The sequence below is a fragment of the Monodelphis domestica genome, chromosome 1 (genome assembly GCF_027887165.1).
Source record: "Monodelphis domestica isolate mMonDom1 chromosome 1, mMonDom1.pri, whole genome shotgun sequence".
In the NCBI taxonomy this organism is placed as follows: Eukaryota; Metazoa; Chordata; class Mammalia; order Didelphimorphia; family Didelphidae; genus Monodelphis; species Monodelphis domestica.
Window position 1 is genome coordinate 430,623,396 of NC_077227.1, and position 20,975 is coordinate 430,644,370.

General features: G+C 37.3%; 1 protein-coding gene across 3 annotated transcripts; it reads right to left on the reverse strand.

Annotated features, from left to right (window-relative positions):
* Window positions 1-1,115: 1,115 nt before the first annotated feature.
* LOC103100693 (zinc finger protein OZF-like) lies at window positions 1,116-20,918 on the reverse strand. Of its 3 annotated transcripts, XM_007474688.3 has the most exons (7): window positions 20,832-20,918; window positions 20,247-20,437; window positions 20,047-20,133; window positions 17,942-18,030; window positions 9,133-9,259; window positions 8,703-8,798; window positions 1,116-3,018 (listed from the first exon to the last, which is right to left on the reverse strand). In XM_007474688.3, exons 3-7 carry the CDS (start codon window positions 20,078-20,080, stop codon window positions 1,679-1,681), a joined length of 1,686 nt encoding a protein of 561 aa, XP_007474750.1. In that variant the 5' UTR covers window positions 20,081-20,133; window positions 20,247-20,437; window positions 20,832-20,918; the 3' UTR covers window positions 1,116-1,678. The 3 variants fall into 3 exon arrangements, with proteins under 3 accessions (XP_007474750.1, XP_007474751.1, XP_056678259.1); XM_007474689.3 differs by lacking the exon at window positions 20,047-20,133; XM_056822281.1 differs by lacking the exon at window positions 17,942-18,030.
* Between the last annotated feature and the right edge of the window lie 57 nt (window positions 20,919-20,975).

The following is a 20,975-nucleotide window of genomic DNA, read 5'->3' on the forward strand; positions in this document are numbered from 1 at the left end:
TTAGACTCTAATTTATCTCTTCAAGTTATCAAATTGATATTTCTAAGTATACATTATATTTTCATGCCCCTCTGCTCAGGAAGTCTCAGTGAACTGCCTCGTTTCTAGGATAAAAGACAAAAACCTCCATTTGGCTTTAAAGGCAATTTAAGTGACTTGTTACTTTTCCCCTAATTGACTGATTTACATGTACTACAAAGCTTATTGAAGTAGATTAAATAGGAGCAGCTAGGTGGCTCAGTGGATAGAGAGCCAGGCCTGGAGATGAGATGGCTTGGGTTCAAATCTGGTCTGAGACAGTAACTACCTGTATGAGCAGTCCCCTAACCCCAATTGCCCAGCCCTTACTTCTCCTTTGCCGTAGTATCAATTCTAAGAAGGTAAGAGGTAAGGGTTTAAAAAAGAAAATGAATTAAACATAGTGTTGTGTGTTGTCTTTTTTATATTAAAGTAAATAAGGCATTAGTCTTTGGTTAGGAATCTTTAGATCATTTCAATTGGAAAATTAGATCCAATTTTCATTATCTCAACTTCAGCTCTAGTAATGTAATCTATTATTTACATTGGTTTAGTTCAATTGCTCTAAAATATTTTATTTTTAAAAGTTTTATGTATATGCACATAGGTATCAGATTTAAAATATATACATATATTTATATGTGTGTATACATTTGGATGTATACTTGGAAACATACTTGGAAAACCTGGAAGCCAACTGGATGCCATATGAAAACTTGAAACCAGCACACTTTACATTCAAACTTCAATTGTGGAAAGAATCCTGAAAGGAGCCAGCAGATATAAGAGAGAAATAAAGTAGAAAATAGCATTTTCATTAGAGACATTCCAAACAAACTAGTGACAAACTACTGCATGTGAATTTATCCCTGGTTGGCTTAGACCACATTTGGAGGATAGTGCTTCCTTCTAGGAACCATATCTTAGTTAAGGATATTTGCAAAACAGAGTTTGCCCAGAGATGGTACATCAAGATGGTGAGAGTAACTGGAGAGCCTATCATATAACAATTAGTTAAAGAAACTTGGAATATTTAGCCTAGAAAACACATGATAGTTGTCTTCAATTAGAAGACAAAATTAAGACCAAAAATGGAGTAGATAGACAAAATATTTATTAAGTGCTTACTATGTGCCAGGCACTGTGCTAAGCACTGGAGGTAAAAATACAAGCAAAAAGATAGTCTCTACCCTCAAGGAGCTTACATTCTAATGGTAGAAGACAACATATAAGAGTTAGAAATATGGGTAAAAGTGGATTTCAGTTTGATTTAAGGGAAAAGTTCCTAATAACTGAAACTGTTCAAAAGTGAAATAGACTGTCTTGTGGGGAAAGCTAGTGAATTTCCTCCACATTCGGGACTTCCAAACTGAGGATGGGTAACCACTTGGTAGATATGTTTTGGTAGAGAAATTTCTGCTTAGGAATGAGTTGGTCTAAATTATTTCTGAGTTCCCTTTAAATCCATTATATGACTATAATTCAAGGATTTATGAGTCCAAAACTCTAAGTTCACTGCATTGTCAGGGTTATTCTTCAGAGATTTTGTAGTGATGTCCACTGAGGTCTGAGTTTGTATAAGAAAAGACTCCCCCATACATCAAGTTCCTTTCCAGTATGAATTAATGAGATTTCTACTTTATCTCAATAACTTCCTAAATTAATTTAATTCAAAGGGATCTTCTCCAACATGAACCCTCTGATGTTTAGTAAGAGATGAGTTGCGACTGAAGGCTCTCCCACATTCATTACATTGATAAGGTTTCTCTCCTGTATGAATTCTCTGGTGTTGAGTAAGGGAAGACCTGTCACTGAAAGCTTTCCCACATTCATTACATTGATAAGGTTTCTCTCCTGTATGAATTCTCAGATGCTGAGTAAGGTGAGTCCTCCAACTAAAGGCTTTCCCACATTCATTACATTCATAGGGTTTCTCTCCACTATGAATTCTCTGATGTTGAATAAGAGATGACCTATTGCTGAAGGCTTTTCCACATTCACTACACTGATAAGGTTTCTCTCCAGTATGAATTCTCTGATGTTGAGTAAGGGCTCTGTGCTGTCTGAAGGCTTTTCCACACTCATTACAGTGATAAGGTTTCTCTCCTGAATGAACTCTCTGATGTTGAGTAAGGGCTGTTCTCCTGCTAAAGGCTTTTCCACATTCATTACAATGACAGGGTTTTTCTCCAGTATGAATTCTCTGATGTTGAGTGAGGGCTGTACTTCGGCTAAAGGCTTTTCCACATTCAATACATTCATATGGCTTTTCTCCAGTATGAATTCTCCAATGTTTGTTAAGTGATGAAGTGATACTGAAGGCCTTCCCACATTCATTACATTTATAAGGTTTCTCACCAGTATGAATTCTCTGGTGCCAAGTAAGGTGTGTACGCTGGCTGAAAGTTTTCCCACATTCATTGCACTCATAGGGCTTTTCTCCAGTATGGATTCTCCGATGTTGGGTAAGGTATGAAATCTGGCTGAAGGCTTTCTCACATTCACTACATTCATAAGGTTTTTCTCCTGTATGTATTCTCCGATGTTGGGTAAGGTATGAAATCTGGCTGAAGGTTTTCCCACAATCATCACATTCATAGGGTTTCTTCCCTGCACAGATTTGCTGATGCTTAATTAGTTCTAAATTATGTTTGAAGGTCTTTCCACATGTATCACATTTATTGCCTCTCCTTCCTAGAGAACTTCTCTTTTTGGGATCAGGTATTGATCTCAGACTGAGGCTTATTCCAAGTTCATTACAATCAGAATGGTTCTTACTACTGAAGTTTTTCTCATGGGTGACTGTCATTTGCTTTAACATTCTCTCCTTGATTCTTTGTTGCCTCCCTAACTGGCCATTACATTCCAAGGCCTCCCTAAATGTAGAACACCAAAGGCCATCCTTTGGGAATCTTTCCCTTATCACCTCCTGGAATGATTCTTCTTCAGCAACATCCTTTGTTGGAGTTGATTCCTTGGTTTCAGGTCTAGTTTCCCAGTCTGTAAGAAATAAAACATGAAAAAGTCTCCTGTGCTGAGAGCAAGGAAATTGCTATAGCATACTCCCCATGAAACTGAGGAACTGAAGATATGATTCTGAAAGCTCTCAAAAATGGCCTTCCAATCTGGGGAGAATGGAAAACAGAAAGAGTAAATAGTGAGGAAGGAGCATAAATGTCTGTAGGAGACCTAATCTAGCATGAGAGTTGAACAAAGAGAACAACTAGAGTTTATCAAAACAAAGTAAGAAGGGTAAAAGGGGAGAAAAGTCCAAGCAAAGGAAATATAGGAGTTAGGACTAGGGATTCAGTCTGATAATAGATCATTGGTTTTTATCATTTCATGCCTGAATTACTGTAATATTATAACTATTAACTATCCAACAGCTTATAATTTTTCTATTTTAATCCTCCTAGTATACTATTACTAAGGAAAATTTTCACTAACAATTTCACATCTTTAAGAATATTCTTGAAGTCTAGGTCTTCTACATCTTTGGGAATCATGAATAAAGGAATTATATAGTCTCCTATTATCATATAGCTCCAATCACTTCTTGAACCAACTTGCAAAAACCCAAGAACAATATTCAACATAAAGAATAAAAAGAACAAGAGGAAAAATCATTATTAATTATCCCTAGGAATAGGAGCACTTCTAGGTTCTAATCACTAGGGCTTATTTGTTGTCTTATTCTCCTGAACTTCTTTGATTGTAAATCTTCATCTTGTGTGAGGATCAAGCACTACTTTCTCTGATTACTGATACCAGACTTCTTAGTTACCACTTTAATTTTCTGGTTCCCAGGCCTTAGGATGCTCTGTGTCAAGTATGGGAGGCTTTCAGCCTTGTGTTCCTAGTGCTGAGCTCCTGCCCAAGGATCTCCTAGTCCTTTATCTGACCATCAGTACTCTAATGCAATATGGTTGCAGCTATTATCAGTCTTCACAAAAGCATCAGTCTCTCTGTAAGACTGCCTCCAGAGAACCAGGCCTAGAGACGGGAGGTCCTAGGTTCAAATCCGGCCTCAGCCACTTCCTAGCTGTGTGACCCTGGGCAAGTCACTTGACCCCCATTGCCTAGCCCTTACCACTCTTCTGCCTTGGAGCCAATACACAGTATTGACTCCAAGACGGAGGGTAAGGGTTTAAAAAAAAAAAGACTGCCTCCATAAATTCAATCTGACAATGTTATTCTTTTGTTGAAAAAAATTTCCAATATATCACCCATCCCTATAGGATAAAAGCTGAGCTCCTTGGCCAGTTCATCAGATATTACCATAATTTAGCAATGGTCCTACCTATTCAAACTTGTACTCCACTTCTCACTAACAAGTACCCTCTACTTCAGTCCACCCAAACTCCTGTCCCCCACATATGCCATACTCATTCAAAATTTCAAGCCTAGCTCATTTTGTTGTTCAATCCACCTCAAAAGCCCTTCTGGAACCAAATTTTAAATATCCTTTGGGGACCAGTTTATGTTCCACTCCTTAAAAAAGATTCCGAGGCCATTTGGTTCATATTGATATTTTCCTTTTATGTATTTTACACCTAATATTAGGTTACTTTTATATAATTGTCTCATCCCCACTTCTAAACTGTAAGCTTCATGGCATATTTATTCTTTTTATATCTCCTATACATTGCTTACACATATTATAGTATGGGCTTTGTACACAGTAGGGCTATAATCAATATTTCTTGAATTTCATTACTAAAGTATGCCAATACCCTTATACTAACTATGTCATATTGCATGATTACTTATGTTTTAAATACAAATAGGTAATATTTCAGGTGGAATTTATTTTGTCTTTTCAACCACATTCAAAGGTCCTGGCTGCAGGTAAATGCATCACTTAGTTCTTATCTTCCTCCACAGATATTCACCAAAAGCATTTGAATGAAAGAATAAATAGAAAAATTACTCCCTTGTGTTGTTATCATAATCATGGAGGCAGGGTGGTAGAGATGTGGGAACAGGAAGGCAGCAAAAGCAGCCAACAGCACTCACATAATCATTGTCATCATCATAACTGGCATTTATATAGCACTTTAAAATTTGTGATAGACTTCACATATTATCTCATGTAGCTTCTTTACCATTCAATAAAGTAAATATCATAGACACTGTTATTCCCAGTTTACACATTAGGGAACTGAGGTCCAGAAAGTTTAAGGGATTTTACTCATGGCCACATAGATACTGAGTAACAAGAGCAGGATTATGCTATCTACTATACGAAACTTGACTTAGTATAGTCTATTTCCTAAGGGTCTATTTCCTTTCTGAAAATGCCTAAAGGTAACATAAAAGAAAGGAGAAACTAGCCTCTAATCTAGTCTTTCCAAATTGATCATATTTTCTTTTTTTAAACCATAGAGTTGATTATTTTGGAAAAAAGATTAGCAAAAACCAAAAAAGCTACACTCATGGCAAAGTGTAGCTCTAGACAGGCTGGTTACTTGGGTGGCTTTCCTTGTGTCTGTATTTCCCTGGGAAAAACTTATCCACAGGACTAAGTATTACAAGTTGCTTAAAGTATAAGGCCCAAACTATACCAAAAGGAGGAGCAATAATGACTTTGTATCACAAGTACATCAATAGCTGCATTTCTTATAACACCAAGTGAACCTCTTTCCAATTATCTTAAGTCTGCCTATATCAGAGGTCACAGAAATCCAGTAGTCAACAATCTTGGGAAACCATCACATAGCTCCATAGTAATCAACAATCAATTACCAAGCATTTAACATTTAAGCAGTTCTAGAGATACAAGGGAAGGGTGGGATAAAGGTCTTTCCCTTCAAATATCTTAGTAACTAGATAAGAAGACTAATACATGTGAAAAATTGAACATAAAAGACCATATGAACAAGTGGTGGGTCTATGTGGCATAGACTGTATGTGTTCTAGAATGTTATAAGAAAGGAAAATCAACATAATATGTAGTGATTCAAGGAAGATTTAATGGAGGAAGGGAACTTCAATGGACATTAAAAGGTCTGTAGTTAGAATTTAATAGACATAAAGAAAAGAGGAGGATGTTCAAGATGGGGCAGAATATTCAAAGCCACAGCTAGAAAAAAGAGCATCATCTATAAGAGCTATGAAGTAGAGGCTATTTGTTGAGAAATAGATGAAGTAATATTTAGATATGACTTAGGAGGCAACAAGTAGTCACAGAGTTCTGAGCAGCATCCTGTCAAGGTAATGACTTTCTTGTATTAATTTTGTCCATTTGAGGGACTGTTTCCTTAAAGATTAAAAACCATGGAACTTCAAAGACACTCAGGTATGATTGTTGCCCAATATTTCTAATCTCTTTAGGACACAGACAAGGTATTTTTTCCACCCTTTCAGAATTCAGACAATCAGAGATTTAGATTAGATTAGAGATAGAATGAATATTAGGGACCACTAACTACAATCCCTACATTTGACAGTTGAGGAAACTGGGCACAGAGAACTTAAGGGACATGCCTAGACTGTACAGATAATAAATGTTTGAATATGAGATTTGAATCTAAGTTTTTATGACTCCAAGTCCAGTGCCCTACCCATTCTACCAAACTAAACTTCTCTTTTTCTGTGTAGAGTCAACAGTGGGAAGCTTCAGTGTACTGATCATTGTAGATTAATCTGACAGTCATATGCAAGATGGATTAGAAAGAAGAATAAGTCTACCATTAGTATGGCTGGGTACAAATAATATTAATCAAATTAGAAATAGAAGAGAACTAGAAAATTCAGTCCTTTTATTAAAACCCTAAGGAGGGAAGGGAAGTAAATTGCCTAAGATCTTCTATGATTTGAACCTAGATCTTCTGATTTCAGATTCAGTACTCTTTTGCATCACACCACAAATAGAGCTATAGGGTAACATAGACCTGACCTAGAATGATGGAGAATAAGTGCTGAGTCCTAAGAGGTTTTAGATGAATAGGACTTGGAAAAATATTAGACATAAAGGAAATGGGTTATTTAATATGACTATAAATTCTATCTTCAGAGAGTAGTCATACTACTATGGGCAAAAATACAGGATCTGATGAGATATTTGGGTTAAAATCAGTGTAAGTATGCTGAGTTGGAAGTAAACAGAGGAATATCCAAATAGAGATACAGAGGAAGGTGAAATATAATATAAAATACCCAGTTTGGAGATATAGATTTGAAAGTCATCAGCATAGAAAGAATAGTTTAAACAAAATGATTAAGTTCTCTAAAAGACCAATTATAGAAAAGGAAGAATAAGAGGTGAAGATACTAAAGTCCTACAATAAATGGGAGGAAGGAGAAAAAGCCATTGAAAAAGATCAACACAGTAGAGCATCATATAAACCAATGAAGGAAATTCAATAATCAATATCAAATATAAGTCATCACTATCAAATACAAAAATGAGTTGAAGATGGAAACTAAGAAAAGGCTATTAGGAAAGTATATAAGATGTGAATGGAATGGAGTGGGGAGAAACGAGGCTAACAGTGGAGGAAGAATAGATATTGGACAACAGGGGTTAAGTGCTCTGTAAGTTTCAAAATGTTAAATTCTCAAACTATTATCAGTATTATCAGAATGGCAATTGAGGCAATGGATATGGATTACAAATTTGGAAACCAAAAAGATAGGAAGCCTATGTAAAGGAAATGATGAAGGTTAGGAAGAGAATTGCAGGATCTATGTCCTAGAAGAAACTAGAAGTCATAAAATCCAGAGTTGGGGGATAGTTTAACTTTTATATAACAAGCACAACTCTTCTTCTGAGATTGAAGCATATTTAGAGAAAATTTAGATGTATGGGAAAAGATTTCAAATATTTGAAGGGCTGGAATACAGAAGATTGAGTAAGATTATTCTATTTTACTACAAAGGCTAGAACCAATAAGTGGAAGTTGCAGGCAATCAAGAAGTTGGAGGAAATTCACTCAATATATGGAAGATCTTTCTTTTTTCCTTTCCTTTTTTTTTAAACCCTTAGCAACTCTAAGACAAAAAAGCAAGGGTTAGGCAAACAGGGTTAAGTGACTTGCCCAAGGTCACAGGACAAAGTCACAAGTGTGAGGCCAGATATGAATCCAAGTTCCCCCATTCCAAGTCTGCCACTCTATCCATTAAGCAACCTAGCTCTTTTTTTTTTTAATCCTTCCCTTCCATCTTGGAATCAATACTTTATATTGGTCCCAAGGCAGAAGAGTGGTAAGAGCTAGGCAATGGGAGTTAAGTTACTTGCTCAGGGTCACACGGCTGGGAAGTGTCTGAGGCCAGATTTAAACCTAAGACCTCCTGTCTCTAGACCTGGCTCTCAATCCACTGAGCTACCCAGCTGCCCCCTAATCTAGCTCTTTTTAAAATATCTTTCTAAAAATTAGAACTATCCCCTAATAGAACCAGTTATCATGTCACTGGAAATGTTCAAGTAGAGGCTAGCTAGCTATCTTTCAAAGATATTACAGGAAAAAATCCTGTGTGGAGTGGGATATTAAATGGCATCTAAATCTTTCTGTAAGACAGCAAGGTGAAGTCAAAGTATCCAAGATAACTTATCAAATGGCTCCAGTCTTCTTCACAGCTGTTGGGATTTTTGAGAAGGGTCACCCAAACAATATTCCCCAAATTCCACCCCAAGATGACTCTTACTTACAGTGACTCTTATTTGCCTCACTCTCGTCACTCACCTGGGGAGTTCCCTCTTGGGATTTTTCTCTCCATCATCCAAGGTTCTTTTCTTTGCTCCAACTGGGAGATCAAATGTGGTTTGGAAACTTGATGCCCTGCTCATAGGTAAAGACAAAGGGCTTGGGTGTTTGTGCTAGGGACAAAGAACAATCCTAGAATTTAGTCCCAGTGACTTGTTCTTCAAGACCTCTGAAGGGTGAGAAAGATGCAGCAGCATAATTAGCAGTACATTGAAGCTGCCCATTTCTAATGCTATGAAGTAAAGATCTTTCACCTGAAAAGAGGAAGCCAGGACACCCTGTTTCTCTGAACCCTGAAAACCATGCCCCAATTCTGCTAACACTTCAGAGGGCCCATAGCATTTAATAATTAAGAAACAATGATACCCTAAAGGGCAGATTCTGAATCACACAGGGAAGCCACCCTTACCCAATGAAACCAGGTTCCTATAGTTTTCCAGCATTACTTCCCTGTACAGGTCCCTCTGAGCAGGGTATAGTTGCCCCCATTCTTCCGGGGTGAAGTCCACCGCCACATCCTTGAACGTCAATGACTCCTGAAATTCCAAAGACATTTCCTGCTAAACCTAGAACCATCAGCAATGTGGCTTTGAAAGTTTAGCACATCAGAGGATGTAGGTAAGCTTTATAGTTAGTAGTCTTAATAAGGAAATATGAATGAGCATAAATTCATCAAATCATGCTATACTAAATTAGTTTCTTTAAAAAATAGGATTACTAGAATGATAGATTAGGTGAATGCCATAGGCATACTATATATCTCAACTTCAGGAAGGCCTTTCTCAGTCTTTCACTATATTATTACAGACAAGCTAGAAAGATACAGATTGGATGATAGTACAGTTAGGTGCATTCAAAACTAGTTGAATTTGAAATCTTAAAAGCAGTAGTTAATGAGTTGATATCACACTGGAAGGAAAACTCTTGGAGAGTACTTTAGCACCCTTTCTTGGCACTGTTCTGTTTAACATTCTTACCAGTAACTTAAATGAAGCAGAGATGGAATGTTTTTATATCTGCAGAAGACATGAATTTGGGAAAAGCAGCTAATATAGTCAAAATCAGGATTCAAAAGATTTTGACGGATTGAACAGATGGGGCCAAATAGAGATGAATAATAGCCCTGTAATGGCTTTCAAAAGTCAACTATATGTATAAGGATGAGAATATGGCCTGCTAATAGTTCATCTTAAAAAGACCTTGGGATTTTATTGGATTGCAAGTCAACAGTACAACAAAAAAGTGAAAAAAACCCAGTGCTGCATTAATGAAAATGATAATGTGCACAAGACAAAGGTGATGATACTCTGGTCATATACACTTGGAGTGGTGTATTCTGATCCAGGTGTGTCACATTCTGAAGGATAACAACATAGTGGAGTATATTTAGGGAAGGGGAATCAGGATCTGTAAAAGGATATGGGAATATTTAATATTAATCAATTGCCAAGTTATCAATTTCATCTCCTCAACATCTCTTATATTCATCTTTGTCTCTATTCCCCACAGCCACCCTAGTTTTGTGTATCAACTGTTGCTTTAATTGCTGCAATCAAAAAAACTTTTAACTCTTACCTTCCATTTTAGAATCATTATTATGCATTAGTTCAAAGGCAGAATAGGAAGGGCTAAGTGATGGGAGTTAAGTGACTTGGCCAGGTCACACAACTAGGAAGTATCTTGAGGCCACATTTAAACCCTGGCCTGGTGCTTTATCCACTGAACCACTTAGATGCCCTTTGCAACAGAATCTGTCTTAACAGGTATCCCTACACCCAGTCTCTCTTTTTGCAATCCATCCTCCACTCAACTGCTAAATTGACATTTCTAAAGTACAGATGTGACTATGTCAGCTCCCCTAACATAGAAATGGAAAAACTTCACTGGATATCCTTGAGAATAAAATACAAATTCTTCTGTTTGGCCCTTTGCCCTTTGCAGTCTGGCTCCAAACTATTTTTACAGGCTGATTATATGTTACTATCTTTTGCACATCTGATGCTTCAGCCACATTGGCCTACTTGCTATTGTCCATACACGATGTTTCTATCCCACCTCACCGCTGTGATTTTGCACAAACAGTTCCACATGTCTAGAATGCTGTCTCCTCACCTCCACTTCTTGAAAACTCTAGCTCCCTTCAAGGTTCAGTTAAAGTGTTACCTCATTGAAAAGGGCTCTCCTAATTCCACTAATTATTAGTACTCCCCAATCACTAATTACTCATTTAAAAATATTCTGTATTCATTTAGCTTGTGAATGTTATATCTTCCTATAAGAACATTAAACTCCTGGAAAACAGGGATTTATTTTTATGAATGTATCTCTAGCCCCTAGTCCAGTGCCTGGAATGGTAGGCATTTAGTAAATGCTTATAGCACAGAAATATCTGAAGGGTCCTTGTGGAAGAGGCATTGGATTTGTTCTACTTGTCCTAGAAGATCATCAATGGGTGGACTTCTTCTCAATATAAAGAAAAACTTCCTAATAATTAGAGCCGTCCAAAAATAGAATGGGCTATGAGGAGAAGAGAGTTCCTTATCATTATAATAGGGGACTTTTAGAAGCTATATGCCTACCTGGTAGGAATGATGAATAGTAGATTAATGTTTCAGTTAGGATTTATCTTCAAACTCCAAAATTCTATAAGGATTCTATAGGATGCATCCCAAATCAACTCAAAAATTATTTTTTTCTTTTTTTCCCACTAAGTAACTAATATTCTAAAAAGTATGAAACCTGGCTGTGACCTGAGTAAAGTCATTTAAACTGCCTTGAAAGTGACATAGTATAGATTCTAATACATAAGTAAAGATTTAAAACAAATAAATGTATGAAACATGGGCTTTGCATTTAAGGATTAATTTTTTTTTTGCTTAGAATATAAGCACATGTGACATAAGAAAACAATATCAAACAGTTTTTAATCAACTTTTCAATTGTTTATTACCAATACACCTTCTATATCTAGTTAGGTAAGCAACTGATAAAAATGTTGAACAGCATATGGCCAAAGAGAGATCCCTAGGACACTCAACACCTCCTTCCAAGATGACATCGATCAATTTGGATCAATTGACCAAATCCACATCTACCTGGGCTATAATCTACCCTACATCTAGCCCACATTCCTCCATCCTGTCCTTAAGGAGAATGTGAGAGGCTATTTAAAATGTTTTACTGAACATAACCTGGCTTTTTTTAATCTAATGTTTTGAAACTTTGATGGATTTGTAATGTTAATGTCCCTTCTTCTGGTGTAATATACAACCTAAATAATATGCCTTCTCAATCTATACAATATAGGTCCTGTCATAAATCCTCCCTGAAAGATTTACCCAATGTACTACAGTACTTCTAGTCTATTATTATTTCCCTTGCTCTTGTTACATGGCCAGTCCATTGCCTTCAATCGTGAGCATTTTGTCTTTTATGAAACATCTTGCATGTAAGTCATTAGAAAAGGGCCTCTATATAATGTAATACCACATTTCTCCATTTTCCTTTGAGTCACCAACAAATTTGATTTTTTTTTAAACCCTTACCTTCCATCTTGGAGTCAATGCTGTGTATTGGTCCTAAGGCAGAAGCTAGGCAATGGGGGTCAAGTGACTTGCCCAGGGTCACACAGTTGGGAAGTGTCTGAGGTCAGATTTGAATTTAGGACCTCCCATCTCTAGGACCAACTCTCAATCCACTGAGCCACTCAGCTGCCCCCACAAATTTGATTTTTTGAAGATGATGGTGTTTAATGATTCATAGTCATGAAGCCTCAATGAAAAAATATTAGCATTGAAAAGACAGGTAATGGTGAGCTTAAGGTTGATGAAAGCATGTGTAATTTCCTAAATGCAATTTAATACTCTTATTCATGTTCAGTTCTGGGCCCACTTCATGTCTATTTGCAGTGTCTCTGTAAAATATATGCATTGATACAATAACTGAATGGGCTGTCCATCCATGTAATAATCTGAATAATATGCATTCTTTATCAACTTGATGTATTATTATTAACTTGGTATAGTATTATTAAAGTCCTATAAATGGATAAGAATTTCTCTAAAGAAACTCTGAAGTGTTTTAGAGCTTGCTGCAATCAGCATTACCCACAAACAAGAGTATCTAACCAATCTATAAGTCTTCCATAAGAATTTTGTAAAGATATCCTCCAAGATAGTAATAGTAATATTGTTGTTTTATGTCTCAATATTGAGAGATTATTGTACAAAGGTATCACTGGATGTGTCTCTCAATAAATCTTGCTATTACCTTACATGTGACAGCTATGCATTTTATAAGTTTCTGAAATATAACAAAAAATGAACTATGATTCGAAATCCAGAGATATAAGGATACCCATCTCCACCAGGATAATGGCATGCATTCAATGAACTTGGAAGAAACAGAAGAATAGTTTTTAAAGTAAAAAACAAACAAAAACTGACTTGAACATTAATAGTAATAATAGGAAAATCCCCAATATTTAGCCATAGAAAAGTTGAGGAATTTTAAAGGAAAAGAAAAATTCTAATATGGGAAATGTGGTCTCGAAAGCAAAATTTTATAAAACAGGTCAAAAAATTTGAAGTTTTCCTCAACATTTTAGTCTTGCTTTAATAATAATAAAATCATCTTCATAGAAACCTCTGACAAAGGTTTAATTACTCATATTTATAATGAGCTAAATCAATTGTACAAAAAATCAAGCCATTCTCCAATTGATAAATGGGCAAGGGAAATGGATAGGCAGTTCTCAGATAAAGAAATCAAAACTATTAACAAGCACATGAAGAAGTGTTCTACATCTCTTATAATCAGAGAGATGCAAATCAAAACAACTCTGAGGTATCACCTCACACCTAGCAGATTGGCTAACATAACAGCAAAGGAAAGTAATGAATGCTGGAGGGGATGTGGCAAAGTAGGGACATTAATTCATTGCTGGTGGAGCTGTGAACTGATCCAACCATTCTGGAGGGCAATTTGGAACTATGCCCAAAGGGCGACAAAAGAATATCTACCCTTTGACCCAGCCATAGCACTGCTGGGTCTGTACCCCAAAGAGATAATGGACACAAAGACTTGTACAAAAATATTCATAGCTGCGCTCTTTGTGGTGGCCAAAAACTGGAAAACGAGGGGATGCCCATCAATTGGGGAATGGCTGAACAAACTGTGGTATATGTTGGTGATGGAGTACTATTGTGCTAAAAGGAATAATAAAGTGGAGAAGTTCCATGGAGACTGGAACAACCTCCAGGAAGTGATGCAGAGCGAGAGGAGCAGAACCAGGAGAACATTGTACACAGAGACTAATACACTGTGGTATAATCGAACGTAATGGACTTCTCCATTAGTGGTGGTGTAATGTTCCTGAACAACTTGCAGGGATCCAGGAGAAAAAAACACCATTCATAAGCAAAGGATAAACTATGGGAGTGGAAACACCGAGAAAAAGCAACTGCCTGAATACAGAGGTTGAGGGGACATGACAGAGGAGAGACTCTAAATGAACACTCTAATGCAAATACTATCAACAAAGCAATGGGTTCAAATCAAGAAAACATCTAATGCCCAGTGGACTTACGCGTCGGCTATGGGGGTTGGGGGGGAGGAAAAGAAAATGATCTATGTCTTTAACGAATAATGCTTGGAAATGATCAAATAAAATATATTAAAAAAAAAAGAATAATAAAATCATATAGATTGAAATTTCAGATGTTCATTACACTCGGGTTGAAACACACTTCTAAGATTCATGCTTAGAACAACATTATGAGGGTTCACAACTTTTTTTTTCCTTTTTAAAAAAGTGACATCTCATGATTTCATTTTTTCAACAAGTAATGCATTAGATTTTAGGTCTCTTATTGCTTCAAAATCCTCTTATTCTATTGTTGAGTATCTACTTGGGAAAATACTATTAGTTGATAAGGGAAATACCAAAAGCATGGCTCATGCCTTTCAAGAGTTATGATCCAGATAATTTAAAATGATTTTCAAAAATAAGATCTCCTGTAACAATGTACAAATGTGCCATAATTTCTGAACTATTTTAAAAAAAATTCTAGACATTATCATCACAGGTTTCCATGGCTTCTCGACACCAGTAACTACAACTTAAGGTAATTTTAATATTTGAATTGGAGGAAAGACCATTCTTTCCAATAATTAAGTGCTTATGGCATAAAGAACTGTAAGTCATGTGATCTTGGTTCTTACCTTGATCTTCCATCAATTGGTCATACATACAATCAAAACAAGTCACTTCCATATGCCCCAATTTTGATCTTTGAAAAATAAGTGGTTTGGGTTAAGTGACCTAATGTCTATTCTAGCTTCAAAATCTAAGCCAATAATAACAAAGTGAAACTGAAATTCACTGTAATTTATAAAAATGGCCAAGAGATTTGGATTGGCAATGTAGATTTTTTTACTCATTTGACTATTTAACAAATATTCTCTCACACAAGACTCTGCTCTCAAGAAGCTTACATTTTACCTTTGGAATCCAACAGTATACAATTAAGTAATACATGATAATGCAGGGAGGAAGAGAACATTAAGTGAAAGAAGTGAGGGGGGAGTGGACTGAAGGAGAATGAGGTTGTGGTCAGCAAAGCCTTTGCAAAAGAGGTGGCACCTGAGCTGGGAGTGAAGCTAAAGATGTTAAGAGGCAAAGGTGAGGAAGGAGGACATTCCATGAATGGAGGACAGTCTTGCAAAGGCCCAGAGAAAAGAGATGGAATGTTTTTAGTTCATAGGCTAATTTAGCAGGAACACAAATATGTGAAAGAGAACAATGTAAGTGTGGAAAAATAAATTGGAGTTGGATTGTGGAGGGTAAATGCCAGCCCCTGGAGCTGCACAGTTGTGGTATTCTTAACCTCCAGCCAATAAAGAACCAAAGGAATGACATCATCAATTCTATGATTTAGGAATATTAAAAGAGGCTAGTGCAATAGTCCAGGTAAGAAGAGATAAGGGCCTTAATTAGAATAGTACATAGTATGAGTGAAGAGATGGGGAAGCATAGGAGGCATGTGCAGGAAGAATTGAAGACTTGGTAACTGATTGGATGGGGGTGGGGGGGTGGAAGGGGAAGCAGTGAGGAAGACATCCTGTCTAGAGTCAAGGATAACACAGAAACTTACCCATAAGTATTGCTCTGGGGTGGAATGTAAAGGAACTGGCAATTAGGAAAAGGGCAAATGGAATTATAATTTTGCTGCATTAATATGGTAATTTAACTCCAAGATTCTCCTGGAGTCAGAAGACCTGGATTTAAATTCTGACTCATCCTGGCTAAGGACAAGTTTCCCCCTCTAAGGCTTAGTTTCCTCATTTGTAAAATGGGAATAATACACTATTTTACAGGGTTGAAAGGAATGTGCTGTGTAACCTTTAGCGTTATATACAATGTTTAATGAGTTGAAGGTCTATATAGTTGTGAGGTGGTAGGGTTGAATTTACTGTCCTCTCCCTTTGTATTTCTCTTCAGCAATATAATCTATATCCAATTTGGATCCATTCAGATTACATATGAAAACTTTTCCCACAATAACACTCTGAGGTAAACTATAAATGCTAACATCTCCATTTAATAGAGAAGAAACCTAAGGTTCAGAGAAGTTATGACTTGCCCATGGCCCAACAGATAATCTATGTCAAATGGTGGTCTTCTGACTGCCAAGTGCAGTGTTTTCTACTTTACCAAACGAGTGTTCTTTGAACTGAATACAAACTAATCACCAGAACACAACAGTTAAGATTTACTAAATTGCTTGAGAAAAAATATGAATTTTACCACCTTTTTTTCTCCCAAAGCCCCCATAAATTAGATAACTGAAAAGACTGATTACAGTGGTGTCACATATGTGTGAGTTAACTTATGAAATTTTAAATTGGGCAAATTTTTGTCTACTTTATTGTGGACAATATAAGACATAAAAAGTATATTAGGTACTTAATTCCCACTGGTTATCCCTTCTATTTTGTTTTCTTATTCAAAATGTGTAAACACCTAGCTTCTAGGAAAACAGCTAGGACAGGTTGCTCTGCTACCACATTCCTAATAACTGGAATACTCCTCAGAGAAAAATCTTCAAGAATTTGGATCTCTTGGAGTAAAAATGTTTTCCAATGGAAAATGTTTCAAGAATATGGCCTAAAATTGCCAATCACATCCATATTTACTATCAACAGAGCTTCTCATCATATAAACCTTTAGGTTATCTCCCATCTCTCTATAATTTCTTTTTTAAAATATTGTTCTCATCATGTCTGTGTTACTTTCCTGTCTCAAAATCAAGCAATCTCAAATTATAAATTGTTCAGGATACTGGTGTTCAAGACCCTCCAAATCCAACTCCACCTTCTATATTCAATCCATCTTTCAATACTCCCCAACATGATCCCTCTACTTTGACCAGGGAAGTGTAAAAGGTTTCCATTCTGCCTCCAACTTTTTGTTCATGATGGTCTCCCTTATGGAAATGCCCTTTTTGGTCCTTTCCAATAATACAAAAATCTACCCAACCTCAGGGTTAGCTCAAATACCAACTAGTCAATAACTACTCTGATAGGAAGCCTTCTTTGGCTATTCTAGCCAATATTTATCTGAATTCCTTTGTTGTTTATGCCATTTATTTTGATACTAGTATTTTTGTATTTTAAAGTAAAATAAAAATTATTTTGGATATATGTCTTTTTTCCCTAATAAGTTGCAGCCAGTTGAAAGAGTACTAGAAAAGGATTCTAGATCAAGTTCACTAATTACCTTTCAGTCTAGTATTGGGTGAGCCACATAAATTCCCTTGGTGTCTCAAAAAAGGCCTTAAATCATCTGGTTTAACTCCTTTATTTTTACAGATAAGGAAACTCAAGAGTCTATGAGAAAGTAGTAAGCTTCTTGAGAGTGAAAGTTGTCTTATATATCTAATATATTCATAAGCTCCTAAAAATAGTGCTGGGCTCACATGAATATCTGAATCACCTATTTTAGTAGTTGAGTGGATGCTGAGCAAAGAGGATAAGACGACTAAGGACATTAAGAAAGGTAAGTTGGGAATATTACATTATCTACTAGTTTTTCAAATACCAAAAATTCCTCTGAGAGAGATGTGGGGGGTTAATGTCCTTGGACAGAGAAGCAAAAGGATGAGAGAGTAAACTTTACCCTATGACAGCATTTCAAAAGAGAAGCAACCCCAACTCACCTGGGATTTGGCTGTCAGGAGACCAGAGTTAATTCTCTCTTCCTCCATACTCCCCTCTTGGGGAAAGGTAGAATCCTGAGAAAGCAGAGCTGAGGAAGAGAAAGGAGCCATGAGGGAAACCCTCCTGCTTTGTGGTTCCCAGACTCATTTGATTACATGCTAGACTTTACATGCCAGTTGGGTGTTATTTCCCACACTCTTTATGAAGGAAGAAGGACCAAGGGAGAACATGAGTAGCCTCATTCCTAATGAACCATAGCCATTGATATCTAGGATCCAGAGTCTATCTTTGTGTTCTAAAAGTTTCAAAGTGTAATGATCACTGTCTACAGCCCCAGTGAAAGTACACTTTCAAAGACAGCCAGACAAATCAAGGTGTAGTTCTGAAAGCTTTTATTAATGTGAAGCCCATCAAAACACACTGCTGTGTCTCTCCCCCAATTCACAATCTTCCAGCTTCATAGATTAAAACACGCAATTTTCAATCAGGGAGAAATATCAGTTAATGAAATAAACACAGGACCAAAGTCAGAAGACCTGGATTCAAGTCCTGGTTCTCCCACTAACTATGAAATTGCAAGTAATTTACTTGACCTTTCTAAGTCTGAGTTTCCACACTTGTAAAACATGAAAGATGATAATATCTTATTTATCTTACCTGACTCATAGGGTCTTTGGGAAGACCAAATGAGATAACTGGTGAGAAAGCTTTCTGAGAAGCAAAAACTAAATGTACTGATTTGATACAAGGCCAAGATAGCAGAAGCCTTTGGAGAAAATGCCTTAAAAGCAGGTATGGCTAGTCTTTCCCTCCCTCTGTTCCACCTAACACACCAGACACCACCAAGAACAGCTAATACTGAATGTTGGGAAGAATTTTGGCTTGAGAGGATGTTATTAGCAGAAGACGACAAGAGGATTACATTGGGGTTCCCATACTGAGATTCCAAACATTATTAATCACTGAGCTCACCATACCACAAGGTCAGAGAGATTTACCTCTCCCTCACTTTCTCATTCAAGGATACCCAATGGGAAAGTGGTCTCTGCATACTGAAATATTCATGTTTGTGGATATTTAGTTAGTTCATAAAGAAAAAAATTAAAATAATCTCTTAATTCTTTAGAAAACAGTACATGTCATATCATGGCAATATCAACTGACAAAATTGGTCATGATTTTAATACAATCCATATCACTGACATAGAATGAGTTTTCTTTCTTATGAAACCTGACCCATGAACTAATTAAAAATATATTGTCCCTAATGACCAAGCCTAGCTCCAAAGAGAGCACCCCTCCTTACCTCTTTGCAAAAGTGAAAGAGGACTAAAGGTATGAAACATTGTGTCAGACTTTTTTCAATATCATAATTAATTTTGTTTTTTGTGACTCAGGGAATGGGAAGGGGAAAGAATACATTGAGAATAAAAATAAATTATGTATGTGAATTTATTATACATGTATACACCCATTCCTTAAGATCCAAGCACCAAGCTCAGCCCCTCCCTGGAGTAAAGGAAGAAACACAAAAGGAAATGAAGGGAGATAGCACTTAAAGTTTAGTAGGGGGGATTTGCAACAAGGTTCCCATACAGAATTTTAAAATAAAAGAGGAACCAGGGTCAGAGGTCCTGCAAGAGCATGCCAAACATAATAGCTTCTGCTTACCAAAGAATCTGGTATGGACTTGATATTCAGAGATCTGCATTCTAGAAACCTGGTATATGAGTCAGATTTTTAACTTGTTTTCTCTTAGTTTCTCAATAAAAGATCTTTATGGGAAAACTGCAAACTGAACTCTGAAGAAATGGAATTGTTCTGTATTTGGGAATAGGAAAATGACCTCAGAGATCAAGATGATGATAGTTGTGGGACCAAACAAGTTCAGTATCTTTAGATTTTCTCAAATAAAATCTCTATGTGTGTATGGGAAAGGCACAAAGTGACACAGTAGAAAAGAGAAACAAAGCTGGGATAATCCTTAAATGTTGATTACTTCCCTCCAGGTCCATTTCTTCACTCATAAACACTTTCCTTTGAGATGTTCTCCTCTTCCCATCCTGGGGTACTTGCCACCTTCCCTCCCCTTTGTAATTCTCACCTCTCTCCCCAAGCATATGGGTCAGATCTTCCATGGTCACCCACTTCTCAATGGTCTCTGGAAGTTTTGCTGTCACTCAATTGCTACCTAACAAGGCAGAAAGGATCAGAAAATTGCTAAAGCTCCAGAACCTGCTCCTTTCTGCCCCAAAGCCTAGTCAAAGATCTCAAGTCAGTTGTGGTATCTTCCTCCACATTCACCTTCTTGAAGAGCTTGGACCTTCCTTCCCTCTGGGGCACTCTGATCTGTCTCCTCAGGGTAGAATCCTCCCTCTGTTACCCCTGTTAACTACCCACGACCGATTAGGCAGTCGGGAAGGAGTCAGCATGAGGGACCCGGCAGCCACAGTCAAGAGTAGGCCCTCAGAGACCTGCAGAGACGGCCAGAAACCCTGGATATAAAAAATGGACAGAAAGTGAGTTTAAGTCATAAGTCATTCGGTCAACTAGCATTTATTAAGTTCCTAGGTTAAAAACCAAAGCAGTCCCTGCCCTCAAGGAGCTCACACTGTACTGGCAGTACGTGGTGCTGTGGTGAGATAGGGTAAGGAAAGCTGCTGGAAGCGGCCTCAGTGATCAGTTACCCGGCCACACTAGGGCAAGGACTCATACCTTCACACACTAACACACACACATACACACAACACACACACACACACACACACACACACACACACACGTTCACGCCCAGGAAGTACAACTGATTTTCATCCCCTCCCAGACCCGCTCCTATTAAGGTTAGAGTGCGAGTGGGTTTCGGGGTCGGGACGCTCGTTCACTAAATACCTGGTCACCAGATGCAGGGCCTGGATTGACAGAGAAGCGACTCCGAGACAATCATCTTGTTCAATCATGGCGGCGAGCATGCGCATGTAGCTCTATGCTCAAGCCTATATAATGCGCTTGCGCAGAGGGGCCGGGGGGGGGTGG